General features: G+C 46.2%; 1 protein-coding gene across 2 annotated transcripts in view; it reads left to right on the top strand.

The window, feature by feature from the left end:
- The window catches only part of DNAH2 (dynein axonemal heavy chain 2), a 3,497,426-nt gene that overhangs the window by 566,947 nt on the left and 2,902,948 nt on the right, over positions 1–27,531 (top strand). For both annotated transcript variants that reach the window (XM_078670326.1, XM_078670327.1), the window contains one exon: positions 2,244–2,390. In XM_078670326.1, coding sequence (XP_078526452.1) covers positions 2,244–2,390 — 147 coding nt within the window. The remainder of the gene's footprint in view (positions 1–2,243; positions 2,391–27,531) is intronic.

Raw genomic sequence — 27,531 nt, 5'->3', positions numbered from 1 at the left:
CACTGCTCAGGAGACTGAGAACAGACGTGGGACATTGGAAGACTCTCCCCCTGACTTTGTTGGGCAGGGCAGCGTTGTTTAAAATGATGGTGCTGCCCCGCTTCCTTTACGTCCTGGAAAACACCCCAGTGACGGTTCCGCCACCATTCTTCAGACGCGTCTCGGCACTGCTGTCGGGCCTCATATGGGGAGACAAACCAGCGAGAGCAGCGCATCAAAAATTGGTCAGGGATTGGTATAGTGGGGGGATAGCTCTCCCCAACCTGGAATTGTACTACTGGGCGGCACACCTTAAGGTGATTAACCAGTGGATACATGGGCCGAATGATGACCCGGCGTTCATGGCGGATCGGCAACAATTGGGTGCTGCCACCCTTTTGGCTCCACTTTATAATAAGGGGATGGTTAAGAAACTGAGAGGACCCACTAGGCATACCGTAGCACTATGGCATAGAGCCCAGACGCGAATGAAATGGGGAGGGGTGATTACACGTATGACGCCGCTGTGGGACTCCAAAGTCCTGGGTAACCTAAGGAGTAGTAAGGGCTTTGACCAGTGGGACGTCATAGGAATTTCCACGGTTGGGGACTTGTGGACAAGGGAGGGAGTGGTGCCATTTGAGATCCTCAGGATACAATACGACTTGAGAGTTACGGAGACGTACCGTTACATACAGATCCGACACGCCTTGCTGACAGTGCTGGAGCCTGGGACGACGGTCCCGGAGTCGGCTCCGTTAGAAGACCGGCTTCTGACGGAATACATGGAAAGTAAGGCTACCTCCCTCACTTATCGTAAATTGATAAATAACATGCCAGACCCGTTGCAAAAACTGAAAGTAGCCTGGGAGGAGGAGCTGGGTGAATTGAATGAGGAGGAGTGGAATGCCGCATTGGCGTCACCCAGGGAGGCGGGCATATCGACAAGATTCCGGTTAGTACAGCTTAAAATACTGCACCGAGTATACTACACACGTGTTCTGCTCCATAAAATTCATAGAGCTGATCACCCACACTGTCTGAGACAATGCGGAGCACAGGGTACACTGATACATACTTTGTGGGAATGCCCCGACATCGTGGTTTACTGGCGGAGAATAACACGCACATTGGCCCAGGTGTTACATGTCCCCATCACACCTGACCCTAGAATCTGTTTGTTAAATGTGTGGGGCCCAACCGACCTTACGACCTATGGGAGGCTTTGGGTAATAATCGGCATGATGCTTGCTAAGAGAGATATAGCGCAGAAATGGGGGGCACGGGAAACACCTACCCTAACGCAATGGTGTAGGAATATGGATATGGCGATGGTAACAGAGAGGGCGGTGTATCAACAAAGGTGTAATCCACGTAAATGGAATAAAATCTGGCTCCCATGGAACACTTATAGGGGAGACATATGTGAGCCCTTACCGGAAGGAGAAGACCTGGATAGCGGGGAGGAGGACGAGGACCTAGAATAAGGGGGGAAGAGGAGGGAGTTGATACATGGTGAGGGGATGATGTACATGGTTGGGATCTAGTGGAGGGGCCGCAGACTGAACAAACCGTGTTGTGTTGCATTTATGATGAAAGGTAGCCGATAATTATAAGGAGGATGCTTATGATGGTCATTGCCATATACTCGATCATTTTCGTTTTCAGTTAATCGTTAATGTATTCAAATAAAAGTTGCAATATCGAAGGAATGTGGCTGAATGTTGAGGCCGCACTTGAGAATGTGTATAATTGTGACCGAGTTTTTCAACATGCAACGACAATAAAATATTTAAAAAAATAAATAAAAAAAAATAGGTCTTAGTTGCCTTGGAAGGTAAGGGTAGTTTTCAAAGACATACCACATGGATGACTGTCAATGGAACACTGTGGAGAGAGGAAGGTGTCCCTGTGATGTTTGTTTTGATGGTGTCGTATGGGTAGTGAGAGATAGTTGTCTGAGTTAAAGGACAAATGTAGCTGATGCAAAGAGATCCTCATTTACAATTTGTGGTATTATACATGACTTGTTTTCTTAAAATATGTGCATCCATCGTGTTTTGAGTCTACATTGTTTAAAAATAAGAAGTCTTGCATATTTAGTTGTCACTTGAGCTTAATAGTGCCTTTGTCTATTTTTGGTCCACATGAAGAACCATTTTTCAAAACCAGTAAAGATGTTAAATTGAAGTAGAGTTTTTCTGTGTGAATATCTCTTGTGGTGTATATTTGCTGCCCTCTAACTCATGTCTTTTATCTCACAGGGGGGTCCTGAAGCTGTTTGCAGAGATTCACTATTGGGAAAGGCTAATGTTTGAGATCCCTCATTATGTGGTAGACATCTATCAGAGGAAAGAAGAACTTCACAACCTGCGTGAGAACGTATTGCTTGTTGTTCGAGACTATAATAGGTGAGGAAACCTTCTGCATTCTGCAGCGTATAGTCTTGCTCATTTATGGAAAATTAACCAGAGTACCTTTTTTTTGTTGATAAATTTCTTCATTGAAGTTTCCAGATAATTTGCCATCCATGTGACAATAGGAAGAAAGAAAGGCAGCTACAGCCAATTGTGCAACGTCTGGTTGTTGAATAGATCTGGTGCATCATGCCCACAATTGTTCCGCATTATTATACAGTAGGTGATAATATGGAATCATACATAATCAAACCCATGGAAATATGAGGATGTGTGAGCATATGTGTCCCTTTCCACATGACTCTTGAATTGTTCAATGACAGGGTGCACACAGTCGTCAGCCATCACCAGCTTGCAGGCAAAGAGCCCTCGGGGCAGTCATACCAAAGTGTATGTGAATTCAGCGTAAGTGATGCTAATGAGTATTTCCCCTAGGCAGCGCAGGGCGTGACTATAGAGCGGGCTCAACCTCATCTGCAGTGTCTCAATGCTTAACTGATGAGGATGGTTCCTTAACGATAAAGATTACCGCCTGTGCGAAATTCCGAAATTCTGAAAACTTTGGGGCATATGTAGGTAGGCGTTTGCGATTTGCAAATGCCGAAATTCGGCGAATATCGGCGTTTGCGAATTGTAAACGGCGTTTTGATATGTAGGTGCCAGATTCCTTATTTTGCTCAAGCATTTAAGGAATCGCAATTTTGCGATTCCTGAAATGCTATGTAGGGGTGCTTTTAAAATAGCGATTTTGGCTTAAGGAATCGCAAAATACCACCTACTTCAAGTAGATGATATTTTGCGATTTCCTGTCAAAATGCATAAAAAAAAAAATCAAAATGCCATGTGCAGCACAGACATGCCCTTAGGGCATGTATGTGCACCACATGTACTTACAGCCACATTCCAGGGGTGCAACAGGTGTCCTTTGGACACCCTGGCACCCTTGGAATTGCGATTCTCAAATTGCGATTTTCCCATAGAAATCGCCAAGCGGCCCATAGGAATGAATAGGACACTTGTTCCTTATTTGCGATTCGCAATTTGCTAATCGCAATTAAGGAATGTTAGAGATTCGCAAAAAAATTGCGAATTATTACCTACATTCCATTTTGCAATTCTCAAATAGTGATTCCTTAAAAATCGCTATTTGAGAATCGCAAAATGGAAATTACCTACATATGCCCCTGAGTCTGCATGCTGCTTCACGTGTAACTGGCAGTGATGGGTGATAAGGCAGGGATCCAAGTGGAGTATTTAGTGTTGGCTGATCTAGTTTTTTGGCAAGTGTGCACCACGCTATAGATGTACACATGAATGTAGCTTCTGCAGACTGGGAAGAGGTCAACATTGATCCTAAGTAGGAGTAGGAAGGTAGAGGGGTCATATAACATTGCTTAGTTCCCATGTGTGGTATGTATGGGTTGGCTTTATATCAATGGATGGCATAATACACCTGTTCACACAGGTAATATAGTTCCATATATCCATATCTGGGGCTTCAAAACCCCCTTTTGAAAAAGGCCTTTTGAGGACATTCCACTCCAAATGAGCTTGATTACCGGCCCATGCTAGCCAGATCATTTGTGCTCAAAGTGACAGCCTGGGGAATAGGGAAGGTTAAGAAATAGGTACAAGAATTTAGGTAGGACATGAGGGAGATGCGTCCTGCAATGGACAGGGGCAACAAAATCCAACAAGTAATGCTATCTGTGAGTTTAGACACAGCGACTCCATATTTTGCGCATATTGTTCTTGTTATGTTATTTTATGTTATATTCCTCATTTAGGCGCAAGAATCAAATGGCCATGGTATAAGACGTAAGTCAAGCAGTGTTAAATAACCAGGTTTTTCAAGGTGTTCCTGAGATAGTTTATATATTATATATTTTAGATGAGGTGGCAGGGCGGGGCTATTCACAAAGCTTCTGCCTCCCCAAGAAAGAAGTATGAATTTGGGAACAATTATGTTGTTAGACGCAGATGATCTTCGGATTCTTGATCGCCTATACCTGATACCTTTCTTCTTAAGATAATCAGGTCCACTATCATTTAGGGTTTTAAAAACGATGCAGAGAGCCTTAAACCTAACTCTCTGTCTTATTGGCAACCAGCGAAGCTGCTTTAATCCATTAGTCACTGAGTTGAATTTGGGACTAAGTAGATAAATGCATACATCTGCGTTCTGCAGTGTCTGTGGTTTGCTAAGTTGTTGTTCTTGTAGGTTGGCATAAAGACCATTGCAATAATCAAGTTTAGAGAGTACCATAAATGTAACAACATTTTTTTGTAATGAGGATGTAAGAAAAGGAAGAATCTTTTTTAGCATTTTGATGACGTAGAAAACAGATTAGGAGACAGTTTACGTGATCACTATAGGCAAATTGTTGGTGATCACTCCCAAGATTGCGTACCTTCTTAACTGGGGTAGGCAGAGTTTCTAACTTAGTTGGCCACCGGCAATGGGACCAGAAAGAAGATGAATTCCCAAACAAGATGGCGTCAGTTTTACCTGAGTTGAGCTTTAAGCAATTGTTGGCCATCCAGGTATTGGCTGCCAATATACTGTTCTGAAACATGGAGTCTATTTCAACATCTTTCTCTGACAGTGAGACAACTATTTGAGTGTCCTCTACATATGATGTAAGAGAAAATCTGAACTTTCTGAGGAGATTAGCCAAATTAGACACATAAACATTAAATAGAGTAGGGCTTAGTGAAGAGCCTTGTGGGATTCCACAAGGCAATGTAAAGGGTTCGGAGTTAAAATAGTTTAATGATACATAATTTGTACCCGGCCAAAAAGGATTTTAGAAGGGCCAGAGATTAACCTCTTATTCCGTTTGTGAAATAGTCGACCTGCCAGTAGCTCATGATTCACTGTGTCAAAAGCCGCTGACAGGTCCACAGTGAGTCTAATTTCTTCTGTGGCTTTAATTAAGAATATCTCGGTGCTGTGTTCACTTCTGAAGCCATATTGGATGGATCCCAAACAATTTTTGTCTTGTAGAAATGTGGCAAGCTGAGAGGTCATATTTTTCCCCACAATTTTAATGGGTAGGGGTAATCTTGTCCGAACCTGGCCATTAATGGAGGAAAACCTATTATATATAACTTTATTTTGAAAGAAGCCAGCTACGTCATTACTGAAGTCTTGATTGCTAAGATTGGCTATCTCTGGCTCTGTAGTTGTAAGTTTCTGTACCATAAGGAATAGTTCTTTAACTTAATTCTTAGCTTCCTCGACCATTTGGGTAAAGTAGGAAGATTTCTCTTTCAATCATAATCAAAGATTTGTAGGTAGTGAACTCATTCTTATATTCAAGCTTTTCTGAATCAAGATACTCCTTTTTCCCGATTCGTTCTTGCTTTCTGCATTTGTGTTTTTGGTTCCTAAGTGTCTCAGCATATCAAGGAACTGAGGGAAGGTGTCTCTTGCTAACAGAGGCCTTTGATGGAGCCAATGAGTTGACGGCTAAAGCCAAGATACGTAGTTGTCTACCACAGCATCAAGGTCCTCAGATATTAGAGGTAATGAAGCTGATAGTGCCTGATTAAATGGGTTTGGGTGTATCTTATGGTAAGGACGTCAAAGCAATTCGTTGGTTGGGGGTGAGGGTTCTGCCATGTTGAAGGGGCTGCGCTAGCAATAGATCGAATCTTACTGCTAGGTGGGCAGTCCAGAGTAATGGAAAAGTTGACATATCTGACATGGGAGTATTGTTGGTAAAGATACCATCGATTGGATGGCCCTACAACGATCTAGACTGGCTATCAGGTCAAGAATATTCTTAGTGACGTTATCAGTAAGGTCCTCAAGATGAGCTGTTATGTTATTTTTATATAACTTACTATAGCGCTCAAATCTCCTACGAAGAAGTATCTCTGTGCTAGCGATGAAACACAGGCAGAAAAACCTAACACTTAGCAATTAAAATAAGATTGTTTTGAGCAATTTTCCAAATTATAAATAATCAGGGCAAGTGCGGGCCTGATAAGGCAGATAATTCCAATAGTATGGGGCTAGGTAAGAAATAGACCTGCCCCCACATCTAGTCAGATGGAACCCAGGAATGATAAGTAGAGCTTTGTCCTTAGAGCGCAGATCCCTAACTTGTCAGTAGTAATTCAGTCTTTGACGCAGGTAGCTCAGTCCGTTTCCTGCTAGTGTTTAACATGTAAGGCAGCAAATTACATTTTTTTACCTTTTCTTAATGGGGAGCCAGTGCAGAGCTTTCTCTAAACGTTATGCTGACGAGTGGGAAGGAAGATTGCATACAAGTCGTGCGGCTGTATTTTGGACCACATGTAGTTTGAACATTAAGGACTCAATGGCTGATGAGAGTAGTGTATTGCCATAGTCTAATTTGCTAAGAATCATGGCCTGAACGTAGGTTTTCCTAACAGAGAGAAAAAGTTAGGAAAACAATTTCTTCATTAGATGCATCATATTAGAACACCTGCCACTGGTGGGAATTACCTGATCTTTCATAGACAGAGGCTGATCTATTTTTATGCCAAGATTACTCACTATTTATTTGGGGGTAGGAGCGAGGCCTAATTCTTTAGGACACCATTCTGGACTCCAAAGTTGCTCTGCTTTCCCATATAACAGAATCTCCATTTTCTCTGTATTTAGTTGCAGATAGTTAGTTGCCATCCTGTCTGCTCTAGCTTTCATACCATTTGAGAACTGACCTTTGAACTTCTCCAGGTCATCCCCAAAAGAGATGACAAGCTGGGTGTCATCTGTATATGATACAATTTCAAAACGAAAAGGATCTTGCTATGTTAAACCAAGGGAGCCACGTAGATGTAAAATAACGTGGTGCTTCAACAAGAGCCCTGATGCACCCCCTTTTTAATCAATATAGTGCGGGACCTGAAGGTACCCAGCAAGATGGTCTGAGTTCTGTTACTTAGGAAGTCTTACAGCGACTAGAGCTGTCTTCATACTAATGGAAGGTCTGAACCCAAATTGAGATGGGTCCAATAACTGGTTATCTTCAAGGTCATTTGAGAGTTGGATATTTAATGAACCTTCCAGTGACTTGCCTAGGAGAGGAAGCAATGAAATTGGATGGTAGTTTGCTAAATTACTGCAATCGACATTGGACTTCTTTTGTTTAGTTATAACTTGAGCTGACTTCCATGCAAGAGGGATAGTGCCTGAGTCAACTGATGAGTTATACAATTCCAAGACTTCAGGTGCGATCTGATTGGAAAGCAATGGAAAGATCCACGGAGGAAATAGATCTTGAGGGGAGTCAGGTTTGGCTTTTTCCAGAGTTTTTTGTATCTGTTCAATTGAAAAAGGTGCATAGAGAGACTGTTACGGGACACAATTGGTGCTGAATCCTTTTCTTCCCAATTCATAGTAGAAAGAGCACACCGTTTGCTCTAGCCCAGGCCACCTCCAGGATGCAAGCCGCGCCCCATCATTGCACGGTTTCTAAATTACCGAAACCGAGATGTGGCCCTCAAAGCGGCTCGGGAGAAACGTCAACTCACATTTGAAAGGAATACATTCACCCTCTATCCCGACTTCACGGCAACTGTGCAAGAGGAACGACGTAAGTTCATGCCCGCTAAACAAAAGCTTTGTCAAGAACAAATTGACTATGCTCTCATGTACCCTGCCCACCTACGAGTCACACATCAGGGCAAGCAATATTTCTTCACTAATCCGCAACAAGTGGAAGACTTCCTGAAACGTATTAAGCATCAAAACAACTCCCGCTCCACACAAGATCCATCATCGAGATCGCCTTTCCCGGATACGGATTAACTGATACTTGAGTTATGTTGTCGCCACACCCGGGGGTGGTTTAGACACCGCACCATCACAGCGTTACATAAACATTGATGTACGGATACATCAGACTGAAATATCTGTCCCTTCGCACCAGATAATTTACCTACTAGGGTTACATGACACTTGGTACCGAATGCCCTCATCTTCATTAAGTTTGGCCTTTCCACCATCCCGATACTCAGAAGGCAAGGAGTAGCCGAGCATGAGCCTAGGAGTTCCCCCCGTGGGTGCCCCCCGTTTCTTGCTGCAGACCAATATGCAGATTGTTTTTCGTTTTGTTAGGGACTTTGGTGGGGGATGGGAATGTTTCTTCTGGCACGTTTAGGATGCTTCAGTGGGTGGGGCAGGGGGTGGCAATGGGGTCGTTTTTGAAGTTTCACCCTGCACGAGAGACGCAATATGAAAGACAGATTGATTGTCACTACTACATCTCATTTACAGAAGTAGTAAGACCATTGTGCTATACATCATGTGCCACCATGCCATATGGCTAGTCTGCCACCTCACCAGGATTTGCATATCCTCACGTGGAACATTAGGGGGTTAGGCGACCCGAGGAAAAGAAGCCAGGTTCTAGCATACTTAGACTGACACCTGGTCCATGTAGCAATGTTTCAAGAGACCCACCTCAATCCCAGATACAATAGTACCTTCACACAGAAATGGGTGGACCACAGAATATTCTCCTTCTACTCCTCCTACACTAGAAGAACGGCTATACTCGTTAAAAAACTTACTCCGTTTGCCCTGGCTTCTTCAGTGCAGGATCAACAAGGGCAATACTGCATTTCATGGGCAGACAGACTGGGTACCAAATCAGTCACCTTCGGAAGCTGCTACCGCCCCAATATTGATATCCCGGATTTCTTTACCATGCTTTGGGGGACAATTATTTAGATCGGTTCTACTCACATCATATGGGGGGGTCTTCAATGCTACCTTCAGTCCCACCGTGGAGAGGTCTAACCCTGCGCCACCCCACTATAATAGATCACATAAAGTACTTTGCTGCATAGTGACTGACAACAGACTGGAAAACACTTGGCACCATATACATCCTCACACCACTGAAGGCACAGATTTTACTGCCCTGTCTGCGTCTTGGGCCCGCTAAGATTATTGTCTCCTCTCCCGCGGCCTAGGCCCACCGATAATCGCTGTCATACACCTAGCGAGAACCTACTCTGACCATCCCCCTGTAAAGCTGATGCTCGCTTCCCCGGGATATAGCAATCCACATAGCATCTGGAGATTATCGCCCCTTACATTACTCAATGCAGCGTTTCATAGCGAACTAGGACAGGAAATCACAGATTTTTTCCAGAGGGACAGGGGTTCTGTAGATAGCGTCAAAACAATTTGGGAGGCCTTTAAAGTCACGATTCGTGGGTTTTGCATCTCGAAAAAGGTTTGGAGTCCTACGAGACATCCAGGGAACATTGAAGAAACTATAAGCAGAGCTACAGGGGCTGGAGACTAGGCTCTCTATGGGCGAAGATGGAAAGACCCAACGAGAATTCCGTGAAAAGCTCTCAGACTACACAGACACTGCTGACAGAGAGACTAAATTCAGGGGTAAATACTGGGTGGCCCATAAATATAGAGAGGGCGAGCGCCCGGACAGGGCTCAAGCAGAAACTATACGGAAGCCCTGCTGCTCTAATTATATCTTGGAGATGGTGGGTCCAGGGCAAGTGCTCTATAGAGACACTGCTGATATACTCAATGCGTTTACCACACATTATTCTTTGTTATATACCTCAGGCAGGCAGGACTCTCTCGATCTGGACAGCTACCTCAAATATGTAGCTTTCGTTGGCCCGGCGACTCGCAGAGAGAACTCCTATGTGCCCCCTTTGAATTAGATGAGATACGAGAAGCCATTATGCACATGGAGTCCTGCAAAGCCCCTGGCCTAGACAGGCTCCCCATCGACTTCTACAAAACATGCATAGATCAGTTAGCCCCCATCCTAAAGGAAGTGTATGAAGACGCTCTGGAACAGGCACCCTCCTGCCCTCCATGAGAGAGGCGCTTATTACCTCCGTCCTAAAACCTGGGAAACCAGCAGATCTATGTGACTCTTATAGGCCCCTATCCCTCATCAATGTGATACTAAAATTCTTGCTAAGGTCCTTGCCAATAGACTAAATCTGCCTATAGAAAAACTCATCCTGCCCGATCAAGCTGGCTTCATCCATGGGCTTGCGACCACGCACAACCTACGTACTTTTTTTTCATATTACATAACGTGGATCCCAACCTGGCACTGGCGACGGTCTTTTTAGACGCCACCAAAGCGTTTGACTCTGTTGAGTGGGATTACCTACTAGGTGTACTACAACATATGGGCTTCCCTCCATTTTTTCTCTCGTGGATAGGTGTGTTATACCGATTTCCAACAGCCAAAGTCCTGATTAATGGCCATTTGCCTCCAGCCTTCTCCAATACTAGGGGCACCAGATAGGGAACCCACTTTCTCCCCTGCTCTTTGCCTTGGCGATTGAGCCCCTGGCGGCCAAGATACAGCAGCATCACCAGGACAAAGAATTACGCTGCAACGTGCGCCAAATACTAATATCCCTCTATGTGGACGAAATCACCCTCTACGTTAGGGATCCACAACACAATATAAACCAGCTTCTGAGACGAATTTATCGTCTTTGGGAAACTTTCTGGGATTCACATTAATTGGGAGAAGTCGTAAATATTTCCTCTTACCTCAGCGGCCACACAATTCCCCCTAGATTTTCCACTGGAATGGTGCAACTCAGACATACGCTACCTAGGCATACGCATGTCCAGAGACGGGAAGAACTAATGCGCCTCATTTATGGAAAAACACTAGACCACATTACATGCTGCGTTACCCGATGGATCTCATTGCCGCTTTCCATGGCAGGACGTGCTTCACTAATTAAAATGGTGGTCCTCCCACATCTATTGTACCTATTCCTTAACATTCCGTATCATCCTGGCAGACACTTCTTCAAGGCGTTACGTTCAGAAATGATCAGATTAATATGGGGAGGCAAGCAACCGCTGCTACAATGGAACATACTCACCAGGCCTTACTCTCTGAGAGGATTTGATGTCCCGAACGTTGAACTGTACTATGTTTGTGCCCAAGCTCACTACTCTTATTATTGGTTCCACCCACCCAAATATATGCCTCAGGTTGCGGTAGAGAAGTGGTTGGCAGATCCAATCCCTCTAGTATGTACTGCTCCTCAGCCTCGGGACAAAGAACCCACATCGATCACATCTACGGTCGATGCCTGGAGCCGCATACTGACCCTGTTACAAGGGCCAATGCTTTACTCCCCATTACTCCCACTAATATATAATCCCCGTATGCAATTACTTCAGGAGACAGGGTTTCTCTGGCTCCTAGAGCGGTCGAAAATCACAACCTGTGGAGACCTGTATCATAAAGGAACGTTCCAGTCTCTAGAACAAATATTCCACGAGGCCCAGCCATCTCCACTAGATGTATTTCTTCATATACGGTCCGACAGGGCCTGCGACACATTGCCCCAGAGATTCCGCTGGAGCCCCCTACGCTACTCCCTCTGCACCTGATATTACAAGCCTCCTCCACAGGGCATATTTTCTCCACACTCTATCATACAATACACACTCAGCAGGAGGCGGCCCCATGCCCCGCTCATGCACACTATAACACAGTATTAGGTAATGAGCTCACAGATAAACAATGGACATTTCGCCGTCTACAGACCGAACAGATTTCAGCAAGCAGCAGACTGAGAATACTGCATTTCAAATTTTTACACTGCCTATATTACACTCCAGTAAAAATGTACAAATATAAGCTGAAATACTCAGAGCGCTGTGATAGATGTGGCACGAAAGTGGCTGATTTTCTCCATCTAGCTGGGGGTAGTCCTGTTGTATGTGAGTATTGGGGGCAAGTCTTCGAGGCATTGGATTGGAGCAGATTCCAACATTATCCTTGGAGCGCACTCCACTAGTAGCTTTGTTGGGCTACACTGAACTAGTAGACAAGCTATATCGCCGCTACCTAGAAATTGCGCTGTTAATGGCTAATCGCTGTGTCGCTTGCAGGTGGGTCAGCGAGAGAGCACTGAAGTTTAAAGACTGGCTCTCTGACTTAATATATTGTCAGACACAGCTGAATAACTATGCAGAATTACTCCCCCTGGCATTACGGCTTAAAGGTATAGATGCATCAACAATGCCATTTGCGATTCCTTATTAGCGAAAAATAAGGATTCGCTAATAAGGAATAGCAAAAGGCTATGCATGTAGAAATCGCAAAACAAATAGCGATTTCTAACCACTCCTTAATTGCGACTCACAAATTTCGAGTCGCAATTAAGTAATACCTCCCCTTATCCAGTATTATGGGTATCTTTCATAGATTCACATGCCTGAATCATTCCCCGTCGTCGGGGTGGGAGTCCCCGGTAAATAATTATAGTAATGTCACATGGACATATACTTAGTACTAGGCCAGAGGCCTCACATTAGTAGCCTATCTAGGTCCTTATGTAAAAAGGACCAAACTTTGGCCAGTAGCCAATCAGCTCTTATCACCCTCCTGACCTTCCTGGAAGGAGCCCTTGTCCCTCAGATTTTCTACCGCACGTCGTGCTGAAGGGAGTCTCCACTGAGCTCTGCTCAGGTTTCTTCATATATCTCTATCGTGGGCATAAAAGAACAGATCCTTGCACTTTCCTCACTGATTGAGAGCGAGTGAGTGCTACGATTTGTGCGTGAAAGCGTTTGTTCATTTTAACTTCGTTTAAAAATACTTGCTGCTTATTTTAAAAAATTGCGTGTTTTGCACTGTGATATTTGCTACTTTGCACTGCACCTACCTTTCACCTAAACGCTCTGTTCTGCAGTGTCCTGAGGTGAAAAGCCGGGTCCTGCTCTTCTAAATCTACAAACTTTCCTATCTTTAGCTATCCCTGCTCCCGGGTCACTGACCTCGAGGTAGGACTTCTAGCGGCGGCCATATTAGGTGAGGAGAAGGCTTGGGGGCTGAGAAGCAAGCGCTTAGCCACGCCCACCCTCCCGCCCTCGTGGGCATAAAAGAACAGATCCTTGCACTTTCCTCACTGATTGAGAGCGAGTGAGTGCTACGATTTGTGCGTGAAAGCGTTTGTTCATTTTAACTTCGTTTAAAAATACTTGCTGCTTATTTTAAAAAATTGCGTGTTTTGCACTGTGATATTTGCTACTTTGCACTGCACCTACCTTTCACCTAAACGCTCTGTTCTGCAGTGTCCTGAGGCGAAAAGCCGGGTCCTGCTCTTCTAAATCTACAAACTTTCCTATCTTTAGCTATCCCTGCTCCAGGGTCACTGACCTCGAGGTAGGACTTCTAGCGGCGGCCATATTAGGTGAGGAGAAGGCTTGGGGGCTGAGAAGCAAGCGCTTAGCCACGCCCACCCTCCCGCCCTCGTGGGCATAAAAGAACAGATCCTTGCACTTTCCTCACTGATTGAGAGCGAGTGAGTGCTACGATTTGTGCGTGAAAGCGTTTGTTCATTTTAACTTCGTTTAAAAATACTTGCTGCTTATTTTAAAAAATTGCGTGTTTTGCACTGTGATATTTGCTACTTTGCACTGCACCTACCTTTCACCTAAACGCTCTGTTCTGCAGTGTCCTGAGGCGAAAAGCCGGGTCCTGCTCTTCTAAATCTACAAACTTTCCTATCTTTAGCTATCCCTGCTCCCGGGTCACTGACCTCGAGGTAGGACTTCTAGCGGCGGCCATATTAGGTGAGGAGAAGGCTTGGGGGCTGAGAAGCAAGCGCTTAGCCACGCCCACCCTCCCGCCCTCGTGGGCATAAAAGAACAGATCCTTGCACTTTCCTCACTGATTGAGAGCGAGTGAGTGCTACGATTTGTGCGTGAAAGCGTTTGTTCATTTTAACTTCGTTTAAAAATACTTGCTGCTTATTTTAAAAAATTGCGTGTTTTGCACTGTGATATTTGCTACTTTGCACTGCACCTACCTTTCACCTAAACGCTCTGTTCTGCAGTGTCCTGAGGCGAAAAGCCGGGTCCTGCTCTTCTAAATCTACAAACTTTCCTATCTTTAGCTATCCCTGCTCCCGGGTCACTGACCTCGAGGTAGGACTTCTAGCGGCGGCCATATTAGGTGAGGAGAAGGCTTGGGGGCTGAGAAGCAAGCGCTTAGCCACGCCCACCCTCCCGCCCTCGTGGGCATAAAAGAACAGATCCTTGCACTTTCCTCACTGATTGAGAGCGAGTGAGTGCTACGATTTGTGCGTGAAAGCGTTTGTTCATTTTAACTTCGTTTAAAAATACTTGCTGCTTATTTTAAAAAATTGCGTGTTTTGCACTGTGATATTTGCTACTTTGCACTGCACCTACCTTTCACCTAAACGCTCTGTTCTGCAGTGTCCTGAGGCGAAAAGCCGGGTCCTGCTCTTCTAAATCTACAAACTTTCCTATCTTTAGCTATCCCTGCTCCCGGGTCACTGACCTCGAGGTAGGACTTCTAGTGGCGGCCATATTAGGTGAGGAGAAGGCTTGGGGGCTGAGAAGCAAGCGCTTAGCCACGCCCACCCTCCCGCCCTCGTGGGCATAAAAGAACAGATCCTTGCACTTTCCTCACTGATTGAGAGCGAGTGAGTGCTACGATTTGTGCGTGAAAGCGCTTGTTCATTTTAACTTCCTTTAAAAATACTTGCTGCTTATTTTAAAAAATTGCGTGTTTTGCACTGTGATATTTGCTACTTTGCACTGCACCTACCTTTCACCTAAACGCTCTGTTCTGCAGTGTCCTGAGGCGAAAAGCCGGGTCCTGCTCTTCTAAATCTACAAACTTTCCTATCTTTAGCTATCCCTGCTCCCGGGTCACTGACCTCGAGGTAGGACTTCTAGCGGCGGCCATATTAGGTGAGGAGAAGGCTTGGGGGCTGAGAAGCAAGCGCTTAGCCACGCCCACCCTCCTGCCCTCGTGGGCATAAAAGAACAGATCCTTGCACTTTCCTCACTGATTGAGAGCGAGTGAGTGCGACGATTTGTGCGTGAAAGCGTTTGTTCATTTTAACTTCGTTTAAAAATACTTGCTGCTTATTTTAAAAAATTGCGTGTTTTACACTGTGATATTTGCTACTTTGCACTGCACCTACCTTTCACCTAAACGCTCTGTTCTGCAGTGTCCTGAGGCGAAAAGCCGGGTCCTGCTCTTCTAAATCTACAAACTTTCCTATCTTTAGCTATCCCTGCTCCCGGGTCACTGACCTCGAGGTAGGACTTCTAGCGGCGGCCATATTAGGTGAGGAGAAGGCTTGGGGGCTGAGAAGCAAGCGCTTAGCCACGCCCACCCTCCCGCCCTCGTGGTCATAAAAGAACAGATCCTTGCACTTTCATCACTGATTGAGAGCGAGTGAGTGCTACGATTTGTGCGTGAAAGCGTTTGTTCATTTTAACTTCGTTTAAAAATACTTGCTGCTTATTTTAAAAAATTGCGTGTTTTGCACTGTGATATTTGCTACTTTGCACTGCGCCTACCTTTCACCTAAACGCTCTGTTCTGCAGTGTCCTGAGGCGAAAAGCCGGGTCCTGCTCTTCTAAATCTACAAACTTTCCTATCTTTAGCTATCCCTGCTCCCGGGTCACTGACCTCGAGGTAGGACTTCTAGCGGCGGCCATATTAGGTGAGGAGAAGGCTTGGGGGCTGAGAAGCAAGCGCTTAGCCACGCCCACCCTCCCGCCCTCGTGGTCATAAAAGAACAGATCCTTGCACTTTCATCACTGATTGAGAGCGAGTGAGTGCTACGATTTGTGCGTGAAAGCGTTTGTTCATTTTAACTTCGTTTAAAAATACTTGCTGCTTATTTTAAAAAATTGCGTGTTTTGCACTGTGATATTTGCTACTTTGCACTGCACCTACCTTTCACCTAAACGCTCTGTTCTGCAGTGTCCTGAGGCGAAAAGCCGGGTCCTGCTCTTCTAAATCTACAAACTTTCCTATCTTTAGCTATCCCTGCTCCCGGGTCACTGACCTCGAGGTAGGACTTCTAGCGGCGGCCATATTAGGTGAGGAGAAGGCTTGGGGGCTGAGAAGCAAGCGCTTAGCCACGCCCACCCTCCCGCCCTCGTGGGCATAAAAGAACAGATCCTTGCACTTTCCTCACTGATTGAGAGCGAGTGAGTGCTACGATTTGTGCGTGAAAGCGTTTGTTCATTTTAACTTCGTTTAAAAATACTTGCTGCTTATTTTAAAAAATTGCGTGTTTTGCACTGTGATATTTGCTACTTTGCACTGCACCTACCTTTCACCTAAACGCTCTGTTCTGCAGTGTCCTGAGGCGAAAAGCCGGGTCCTGCTCTTCTAAATCTACAAACTTTCCTATCTTTAGCTATCCCTGCTCCCGGGTCACTGACCTCGAGGTAGGACTTCTAGCGGCGGCCATATTAGGTGAGGAGAAGGCTTGGGGGCTGAGAAGCAAGCGCTTAGCCACGCCCACCCTCCCGCCCTCGTGGTCATAAAAGAACAGATCCTTGCACTTTCATCACTGATTGAGAGCGAGTGAGTGCTACGATTTGTGCGTGAAAGCGTTTGTTCATTTTAACTTCGTTTAAAAATACTTGCTGCTTATTTTAAAAAATTGCGTGTTTTGCACTGTGATATTTGCTACTTTGCACTGCGCCTACCTTTCACCTAAACGCTCTGTTCTGCAGTGTCCTGAGGCGAAAAGCCGGGTCCTGCTCTTCTAAATCTACAAACTTTCCTATCTTTAGCTATCCCTGCTCCCGGGTCACTGACCTCGAGGTAGGACTTCTAGCGGCGGCCATATTAGGTGAGGAGAAGGCTTGGGGGCTGAGAAGCAAGCGCTTAGCCACGCCCACCCTCCCGCCCTCGTGGTCATAAAAGAACAGATCCTTGCACTTTCATCACTGATTGAGAGCGAGTGAGTGCTAACATTTGTGCGTGAAAGCGTTTGTTCATTTTAACTTCGTTTAAAAATACTTGCTGCTTATTTTAAAAAATTGCGTGTTTTGCACTGTGATATTTGCTACTTTGCACTGCACCTACCTTTCACCTAAACGCTCTGTTCTGCAGTGTCCTGAGGCGAAAAGCCGGGTCCTGCTCTTCTAAATCTACAAACTTTCCTATCTTTAGCTATCCCTGCTCCCGGGTCACTGACCTCGAGGTAGGACTTCTAGCGGCGGCCATATTAGGTGAGGAGAAGGCTTGGGGGCTGAGAAGCAAGCGCTTAGCCACGCCCACCCTCCCGCCCTCGTGGGCATAAAAGAACAGATCCTTGCACTTTCCTCACTGATTGAGAGCGAGTGAGTGCTACGATTTGTGCGTGAAAGCGTTTGTTCATTTTAACTTCGTTTAAAAATACTTGCTGCTTATTTTAAAAAATTGCGTGTTTTGCACTGTGATATTTGCTACTTTGCACTGCACCTACCTTTCACCTAAACGCTCTGTTCTGCAGTGTCCTGAGGCGAAAAGCCGGGTCCTGCTCTTCTAAATCTACAAACTTTCCTATCTTTAGCTATCCCTGCTCCCGGGTCACTGACCTCGAGGTAGGACTTCTAGCGGCGGCCATATTAGGTGAGGAGAAGGCTTGGGGGCTGAGAAGCAAGCGCTTAGCCACGCCCACCCTCCCGCCCTCGTGGGCATAAAATGGAACCCTCATATAGGCAGCGCAGCGGACGGGCGCAGCGGGGGCGCCGGCGGGGCGCCGAAGGCGCGCCAAAGGCAAGCCCGTCTGAGCCCGTCCGCGACCGGCCGGGACCAGGGGCCAGGACCCTTGGCCCCACGCCGTATTATTCCAAGGAAAACCTAATTGCGCTTAATAGCGCTGCCTACTCCATTAGCCAACATACACAACAGATTCTAAGGCAGGAGAACCTACTGAAATCCGTAGCTGAACCAGCCAAGAAAAAACCCAACCAGAGAAGAAGTAGAGCACCGGTAACATCACTGAGCGTCAGCTTGCTGAACACTCGTTCACTCCAAAAACATCATTTAGAGGTATTCTCCCTGCTCCAGGAGGGGAATATAGACATTCTAGGAGTCACGGAGACATGGTTGGATGACTCTTCCGCACCCGACCTAGTTGCCGCCCTCCCAGCCAATTTTGGTGCTATCTCTCATAATAGAAAAGATGGCAGAAAAGGGGGGGGGAGTAGCACTGCTATATAAAAATGTCTTTAAAGCAGAAACTATCTGTGCTGAATGCATTGAGGGAGCAGACATCCTAGGTGTTAAGTTTTGCTCTCCCACCAATTGCCTCACGATAATCATTGTATATCGCCCACCTAAAACCCCCCCAACATTTCTAGAACCTTTCTTGGCATTGCTCCATGACCTCCGTACGAGATATGAGGGTCTCGTGGTAATGGGCGATTTTAACCTCCACTGGGAGGAGCCCATTAGAGACATCACGTCCAAACAGCTAGAAGATGCAATGACCACACTAGAACTAACCCAGATTGTGATAGGCCCAACCCACATAAAGGGCCATACACTGGACCTGATTTGGACCTCTGTTCCTGCCCTGTGCCCAGTCACTTCATTGCCCTGCATTTGGTCAGACCACTATCTTGTACAAGGTAGCTTAGCTTTCCCGAAACAAGAAAGCACCTCATCCGACAAATGGCGGGTTGTGAGAAGATGGAACGCCATTAACCCGGATACTTTGCTATCTACTCTACAGCAAGCCTCCCACTTAAACAGGCTACCGGAAGATGACCTAGAGAAGGCCAGTCAAAAGCTATCGCAAAAATTAGTATCTGCAGTTGAGGTGGTAGCCCCAGCACGTAAGATAAAAATCAGGGAAAACGGTAAAGGCGCCCCATGGTTCAATGATGATCTGAGACTCCTAAAACGGTCCCTGCGACAGTGTGAAAGAGCCTGGCGAAAGGGGTATGATCTTAACTGCCAGACTTGTTATAAGGAAAAGCTTGCCTTGTATAAACAAGCCATCATAACCAGAAAAAGTGAGTTCTACGAGAACAGAATTGCCACAGCATCTAACCCCCAGAAGGAAGTTTTCCAAGTACTCACTGAACTGAGGAAAAAGAAGGACCAACCGCCTTCCTTTACGCAAGAGGACTGTCATAAATTCCAATCCTTCTTCACCTCCAAGATATCCGACCTTGTGAGAGAAATCAAAAGCACCCCTAGGCTTGACTGCCCGACTACTCCGCTAACTCCACCTCCCACAATCACTGAGCCTTTAACCTCCCTACCCCTATTTACCAAGGACTCCCTGACAAAAGTGATGAACCAAATTAAATCAGGTTCTCCGGCGGACCCGTGCCCCCCGCAGATATTTAAACAAGCCTGGCCAGTTCTGGAGGAGGATATTTTATCACTCCTAAATAGCTCCCTAACCTCGGGACTAGTCCCCTCTATTCTGAAAGAGGCGAGACTGATACCCCTGCTAAAAAAGGCCGGTGCCGACACCAAGATTCTAAAGAATTACAGGCCCATATCTCAATTGCCTTTTTTAGCAAAAATATTGGAACATCATGTGCTGTCTGCCCTCTCGCACCACCTCGAGAGCAACGCACTACTACAACCCAACCAAGCTGGGGTTAGAGCTCACAACAGCACAGAACTAGTCATGTTATCAGTGCTAGATGACCTACGTCTTAAATCAGATAATAAAGATCCCTGTGCCCTGGTGCTTCTCGACCTCTCCGCGGCATTCGATACGGTCAATCATGACCTTCTTCTGTCGCGGCTGGGGGAGTTTGGCATCAAGGGCACGGCCCACGCCTGGCTGACCTCGTTCCTAGGTGGACGGGTCCAGAAAGTACAACTGGATGATATGGTGTCAGAGGCTGCTGAAATCACATGCGGTGTCCCGCAGGGCTCCGCACTGTCCCCCTTGATGTTTAACGCCTATCTGCAGCCCCTCATTGCATCTCTGAATCAGATGGACTGTAATATATATAATTATGCTGACGACACCCAGATCATCATCCAGATAGGCGACTCCCCTTTGACTGATCAAAATTTGAAGAATATTTTAAAATTTACCGTCAACTGGATGACGGCAAACTTTTTAAAGATTAATCCTGATAAGACGGAGGTCCTTCCTATCACCACTTCATCCAGCCCCTGGTGCGACCTCCTTTGGCCTTTGGAGCTGGGTACCCCCCAATACCGGCAACAGCAGTGAAAAGCCTGGGCATAATCATAGACACAAATCTTACGATGTCAGCCCAGGTCTCGACGGCGGTGGGCACCTGTGTAGGTCTCCTGAGACAACTGCGCAAGCTAGCTTCTATTCTAAAGGCAGATACTCTCAGAAGAGCAGTGTCAGCCTTAATTCTAGCCCGTCTGGATTATGGTAATGCCATGTACTTCGGCATCACGAAAAAACTCTCCAGGAGACTGCAGATCGTCATGAATGACGCGGCTAGACTTATTTTTAATAAACCGAGAAGGACACCGGCCACCCCCCTCCTCCGGGAGCTACACTGGTTGCCAGTGAATCAACGAGCGAAGTTCAAGGGCCTATGCATCACGCAGAAAGCCTTATATGGGCAAGCCCCGGAATATATTAAAAAACGACTTGTCCCATATGCCCCTAACAGGAACCTACGCTCAGCTAACGCCGCCCTATTGATCTGCCCTAGGATCAAACGATCCACTATTGGTGGTCGGACATTCTCCCACACAATGCCCAAAGCCTGGAACAAACTGCCTGAAAATCTGCGCAAGGAAACCAGACTCCTGCCTTTCAGGAAAAAGCTAAAAACCGTGCTTTTCCAAGAGGCATGGGGTAATATCTAGTCTGCTTTCCCCCTGCCAGTACTCACTCACCTGTCAAGCGCTTAGAGACCCCGGGGTGATAAGGCGCTCTACAAGTTGAAAATACAAATACAAATACATACAAATACAAATCTTTGGATATTATCCTTTTATCCCTTTATTCTTCAAGTTTTGGTAGTCAATATGGCTACTACTCCTAAAAAAGGGCTTTTTAGACCCTGTGCCTCTTGTAGTAAATTGAGGTTACATATAGAGGACAAACATGAAGATTGCCTGTATTGCCTCTATCCTCAGCATTCTGTCAAGGAATGTAAGATTTGTCGCACTCTCCCGGTCAAGACATTGAAGGACAGGGAAGGGCGACTGCTTCTGTGGCTCCAGAGACTTAAAAACAAAGAGCAGGTAGTCTCCTCAGGTGAGAGCGAGTGTTCATTCAGGAGCTTCCACTCTGCTTCAAAAAGGCCTGGGCAGTCATCTCCAGATAAGTCTGTGGCGCCTCCTCTCAAGAAGCCAAAGTCTATTGAGGGTCATCCTAAGGTCAAGCCTTCTCTTCAGATGACAGAATTCAAAAAGCCTGCTGTAATGTCGTCTAGCCTGCCTGTGACGTTGTCGACAGTCTCCATTTCGACATCCACGGCGTCTACTTTCTCCATGGCATCGACTACTACCACGTCGACGATGGGTAGGTCAATATCTTCTGTCATTCCTGTCAAAAAGTTGTCGTCGTCGCCTTTGACAGCGCTCCCGTCGACGTCTGCTTCATCGTCGGCGAAAGCAAAGCTTCCAGCGTCGACGAAAATCCCACCGTCGACGAGGACTTCCCCGTCGACGAAGATCCCATCGTCGACGAAGATCCCATCGTCGACGAAGATCCCATCGTCGACGAAGATCCCATCGTCGACGAAGACACAACCGTCGACGAGTTCCTCGTCGGCGAGGACACCGTCGTCGACGGGACCGTCGACGTCGAGACCGTCGACGACGAGACCGTCGACGACGAGACCGTCGACGGTGACTTCGTCGTCGTCGAATGCTACAGTGTTGACGCCGCCACCGACGAGGTCATCGTCGTCGTCGACGAAGACATCAATGATAATTAAATCGCCTGAAACATCAAAAATAGTAGACGCTACTCCATCTACAGACACCGCGTCAAGGGATTTACACTCCAAAGGCTCTCCCTCATTGAAGTGTATATATACACATTTTAAAATGTCGTCACGTTTGGTCACACCAGAGATGACCTCACCCAGCAAGGTCCAACAGTTGTTGCCAACGCATTTTCTAGAAACGGAAGATCCAGAAGATCAGTCCATGTTTCCCATAGCATCCAGTCCCTCTCATCTAAACATCAAAATTCAGGAGAGTTCGGACTGCGAAGATTTTGAGGAAATTACAATTCAGGAATCAGTTCAAGAGCATACCACGGTTCAACCTATGGTGTGCCTTCCAGCTTCAATTGTTTCTGACCTACAATTTCTAATTTCAGATTATAAACAAAGATTTCCATCATCTGCTCCTGCCTCTGGTGTACAGGTACCACAGGAAACCCAAACTCCTAAACATCGACAGCGGCCTCTCCCGCGGGATGTGCATCAGGAACAAGAGACATTTCCTCCTCAAAATTCAACGGATGAGGAAGAATATGAGGAAGAAATGGGAATTGATGAGGCCCAGGATGAAGAAGGCGAAATACATGATGACGATGATATGGATTCTGATGATAATGCTAACCCAGATCCAATATCCCCAGACCAAGTACAGGACGATTCAACCCCTGAGGACTTAGGGGGATTCCATAATATCGTAGGAAGAGCGGCTGCAAGATTCAACATCCAAATAGCATCGGAAACGAAGGACTGTTTTCTTCATGATTTCAAAGAACCATTCAAGAGATCAGCTCGCTCCATTCCAGTAATCGATTACATATGGGAGCAAGGACAAAAAATAATGAAAACTCCTCTCTCTCTCATTCCAGTGCCAGCTAGACTTGAAAAGAAATACAAAGCCCCAGACACTGCACCCGCATGTTTGACTGGTCAAACTAAACCTGATTCAGTTATATCTCAAGCCGCTCAGCGGAAGTCCAGCAATCCGTCAGCGACAATGACCGCTCCTCCTGATAAAGAAGGAAGAAAGCTTGACGCCATTGGCAAGAGATTTTCCTCCATGTCCGCCCTATCAATCAGGGCTGCAAATTCTCTGGCTTTACTAGGTCGCTATAATCGACAGATATGGGCAGATATAGCCCCATATCTGGGGGCGATTCCAGAAGACCAGAAAGACGAGGTTAAAAAGATTTTGCTGGAGGGTGAACGCTCTGCTTCAGAGATGATAGAGGTGGCCCTGGATATTGCTTCCACAGGGTTCCGTCAATTGGCGGGAGCAGCAGTTTTAAGACGCCAGGGCTGGCTTAAAGCCACAGCATTCCGGCCTGAAGTGCAAGCCAAAGTCCTCGACATGCCTTTTGATGGGGAGCGCCTTTTCGGTGAACATATTGATGACATGCTGCAAGGCATTAAGAAGGATACCGAAACGGCGAAAGCCCTAGGCTCTCTACAATTCAAGCAGAATTCCTTTCGAGGCTCCAGAGGTCGAGGACAACAGTCTCGTGGCAACTATCAAGGTTACAAGTCCTCTTATAATTCTTCCCAGCAGTACAAACCTCAATATCAGCAGAGGCAACAACACCAAGGACAATCCTCATATAACAAGTCGTCCTTTCGAGGAAGAGGAGGAAAGAAAGACACTAACAGACGTCAATGACTGCTTTCTCCAGCTGGCCTCCACCTCTTCTCCACAATTCGTAGTTGGAGGAAAAATTACCAACTTCCTTCACAATTGGAAGAAAATTACTACAGATCGTTGGGTGTTGCAGTTAGTCCGCTTCGGACACACTCTGGAGTTTCTGGAACATCCTCCTCCAAATCCACCATGTCCGGCGCAACACAAAAATCTAAACATACTTCAACAGGAACTCTTGCTAATGCTTCAGAAAAAGGCAGTAGAAAGAGTTCCTCGAGAACAAAAGGGGAGAGGATTCTACTCCCGATTCTTCCTGATCAGAAAAAAGGAGAAGAAGCAGTGGAGACCGATACTGGATTTGAGAAACCTAAACAAATACCTCAAAAAGCAGTCTTTTCGTATGGTTACCCTTCAGGAGGTATTACACCTGCTCAATTCAAAAGACTATATGGTATCCTTGGACCTCCAGGATGCCTATTTTCATATCCTCATTCACAAGAGTCATCGACAATTCTTGAGGTTTACAGTGGCAGGCAGGCACTACCAGTTCAGAGTCTTACCATTCGGCCTAAAGTCAGCTCCACGCATCTTTACAAAGTGTCTGTCTCCGGTAGCGGCATACCTTCGCCAGCATCATCATCAAGTCTTTCCCTACCTGGACGACTGGCTTGTCAAGGCTCCTACTCGGACAGGAGTGGCCAAATCCTCTACCGCCTGCCTTCGTCTCTTCGAGAACTTAGGTCTAACGCTCAACCAGGAAAAGTCAAATCTACGTCCATCACAACGTCTCAATTTCCTAGGGGCGACATTGGATACACAACAGGAGAAAGCCTTCCCTTCCAAGGAACGTCAGGTCAAGCTGAGCAACCTGGCCGTACAAATTCAGACCAAAAAGAGAGTCAGGGTTCGACTATTCAAGTCGTTGCTAGGAATGATGTCTTCCAACATATTTCTCATTCCACATTGTCGTCTCCACATGCGACCTCTACAGGAAGCTTTAACAAATCAGTGGATCCAAAGTACAGGATCCTTCGACGACTGGATCAAGATCACTCAGGTCATGAAAAAGGCTCTGAGATGGTGGATTCTGGGCGACAACCTGAACAAAGGCCTTCCTTTTTTACTCCCAGTCTCTCCTTATGTCATAACCACGGACGCATCTCTGGAAGGATGGGTAGCGTTCCTTCAGGAATTGCAAGTACAAGGTCAGTGGTCAGTGGCGGAAACACGACTCCACATCAATTTGCTAGAGTTACGTGCAGTACGCTTAGCTCTTCGGGCATTTCTTCCCCGAATCAGGAGCTTCCCAGTGCTTGTGAGGACGGACAACACCACCACAATGCACTACTTAAACAAACAGGGAGGTACTCGATCCAAGACGTTGTCTCGCGAATCTCAGCAAATTTGGAGGTGGCTACTCCAGCACAACATTTCTCTGCGGGCAGAGTATGTCCCAGGAGTAGACAACATCCTGGCAGACTCGCTAAGCAGACAGCGCTCAATTTGCCACGAGTGGGAGCTCGACCAGAAGATGCTCGACTCAGTGTTCTCCCGTTGGGGCAAGCCTCACCTGGATCTCTTTGCGACGGAAGTGAATGCGAAATGCCAACGTTACGCAAGCTGGCTTCCCCAGAGAGGATCCCTAGGGAATGCTTTTTCGATGACATGGTGCAAGACCTTTGCTTACGCCTTTCCACCGTTTCCCCTGATCCCAAGGGTTCTCCGGAAATTGAAAGCAGAGAGTTGTACTATGATCCTGATAGCCCCAGCGTGGCCACGCCAACACTGGTATACGGAACTACATCTTCTATCGCTGGAACCTCCAATTCTATTCAGGACATGCCCTCATCTCCTTACAATGAACCAGGGACAAGTCCAACATCCGGATCCAACATCTCTCAAATTATCGGCTTGGCTCCTGAGTTCAGAGAGTTCCACAATCTAGATCTTCCACAAGAATGCAGAGTCGTTCTAGCCCGGGCCCGGGCTGAAAGTACTAATAAGACATATTCCCTTAAGTGGAAAAGGTTCTGTTTGTGGTGTAAGGCTCAGAAATTGTATCCGTTCAATTCTACTCCAGCACAAATTCTGCCCTATTTGCTCCACCTAGCCAATTCAGGGCTGGCACACGCTTCAATAAAAGTCCATCTGGTGGCCATCTCCAGGTTTAGACGTTCTTCGTGTGGCGCTTCCCTATGGACCAACAGACTGGTCAAACAGTTTCTGAAGGGTTTATTCAGGACTTTCCCTCCAGTAAGAGCGTCACCACCTACATGGCAACTAAATGTGGTACTAGCTCAACTAATGAAACACCCGTTCGAGCCGATTCATAAAACAGATCTTAAATATTTATCATGGAAAACGGCTCTACTACTGGCGCTCACGTCAGCAAGGAGAGTGAGTGACCTGCAGGCTTTTTCTGTGCAAGACCCTTTTATCCAGTTTAAGAATGACAGAGTCATCTTAAGGACTAATCCAAAATTTATACCAAAGGTTCCGTCCTCTTTCCATCTCAATGAACCTATTGTCCTGAGATCTTTCTTCCCAAATCCATCATCTGCGGCTGAAAGATCTCTGCACTCATTGGACCTCAAGCGATGTCTCAAATTCTACATACACAGGACTGAGCAATTTCGGAAGTCTAACCAATTGTTTGTTGCATTTAGCAGGCCCAGGAAAGGCTTAGCATTGACAAAACAGAGCATTTCCAGATGGATTTCATCGGCCATCGCATTCTGTCACCAACAGGCGGGCCATCCTCTGCCTTCAAAGGTTCGAGCACACTCCACTAGAGCGGTAGCCACCTCCATGGCGCTCTTTGCTGGGGTACCCATTGTCGACATCTGCAGAGCGGCGACATGGAAGACGCCGCATACGTTCACCAAGCACTACTGCTTGGATTCGGAACTTATGAAGGATGCAGCAGTAGGACAGGCTGTCCTACGTCATCTATTTCATTAGAGGTGAGCCTTCTTCCTCTCATCCCACCTTCCAGGTAATTTGTCGCACATTTCTTATCAGGTTGTGAGTATCATGTAATCTGTGTAACAACTTATGATAAGTTTATTATGTCTTTCAAGATGTATGTTAGAAATGTGCTCATTATTGCTTGCTATTCTGATTCAGGCATGTGAATCTATGAAAGATACCCATAATACTGGATAAGAAATGCGTTACTTACCTGTAACAGCAGTTATCCAGTATTGGTATCTTTCATAGATTCACATGCAACCCACCCACCTCCCCTGGAAGGGCTCACCTAAGTCTTCTCAGTAGGTACTACTTGGCACGGTGCTTACGAAAATCTGAGGGACAAGGGCTCCTTCCAGGAAGGTCAGGAGGGTGATAAGAGCTGATTGGCTACTGGCCAAAGTTTGGTCCTTTTTACATAAGGACCTAGATAGGCTACTAATGTGAGGCCTCTGGCCTAGTACTAAGTATATGTCCATGTGACATTACTATAATTATTTACCGGGGACTCCCACCCCGACGACGGGGAATGATTCAGGCATGTGAATCTATGAAAGATACCAATACTGGATAACTGCTGTTACAGGTAAGTAACGCATTTCATTCATTCCTATGGGCCTAGAGGCCCATAGGAATGAATGGGAAGACATTCTCAATTTGCGATTCTCAATTAGAGAATCGCAAATTGAGAATGCAATTTCAAGGGTGCCAGGGTGTCAAAAGGAAACCCTGTTGCATCCCTGAAATCTGCATATGAGAACATCTTGCATTCGGGCATGTGTGTGTGTAAAATGGAACTTTGAAAAATGCACTTTAGTGCATTTTTCAAAGTTTTTGCA

Source organism: Lissotriton helveticus, chromosome 12 (genome assembly GCF_964261635.1).
Source record: "Lissotriton helveticus chromosome 12, aLisHel1.1, whole genome shotgun sequence".
Lineage (NCBI taxonomy): Eukaryota > Metazoa > Chordata > Amphibia > Caudata > Salamandridae > Lissotriton > Lissotriton helveticus.
Note: the sequence above shows the minus strand (reverse complement) of the source record. Positions and strands in the feature narration are given on the sequence as shown.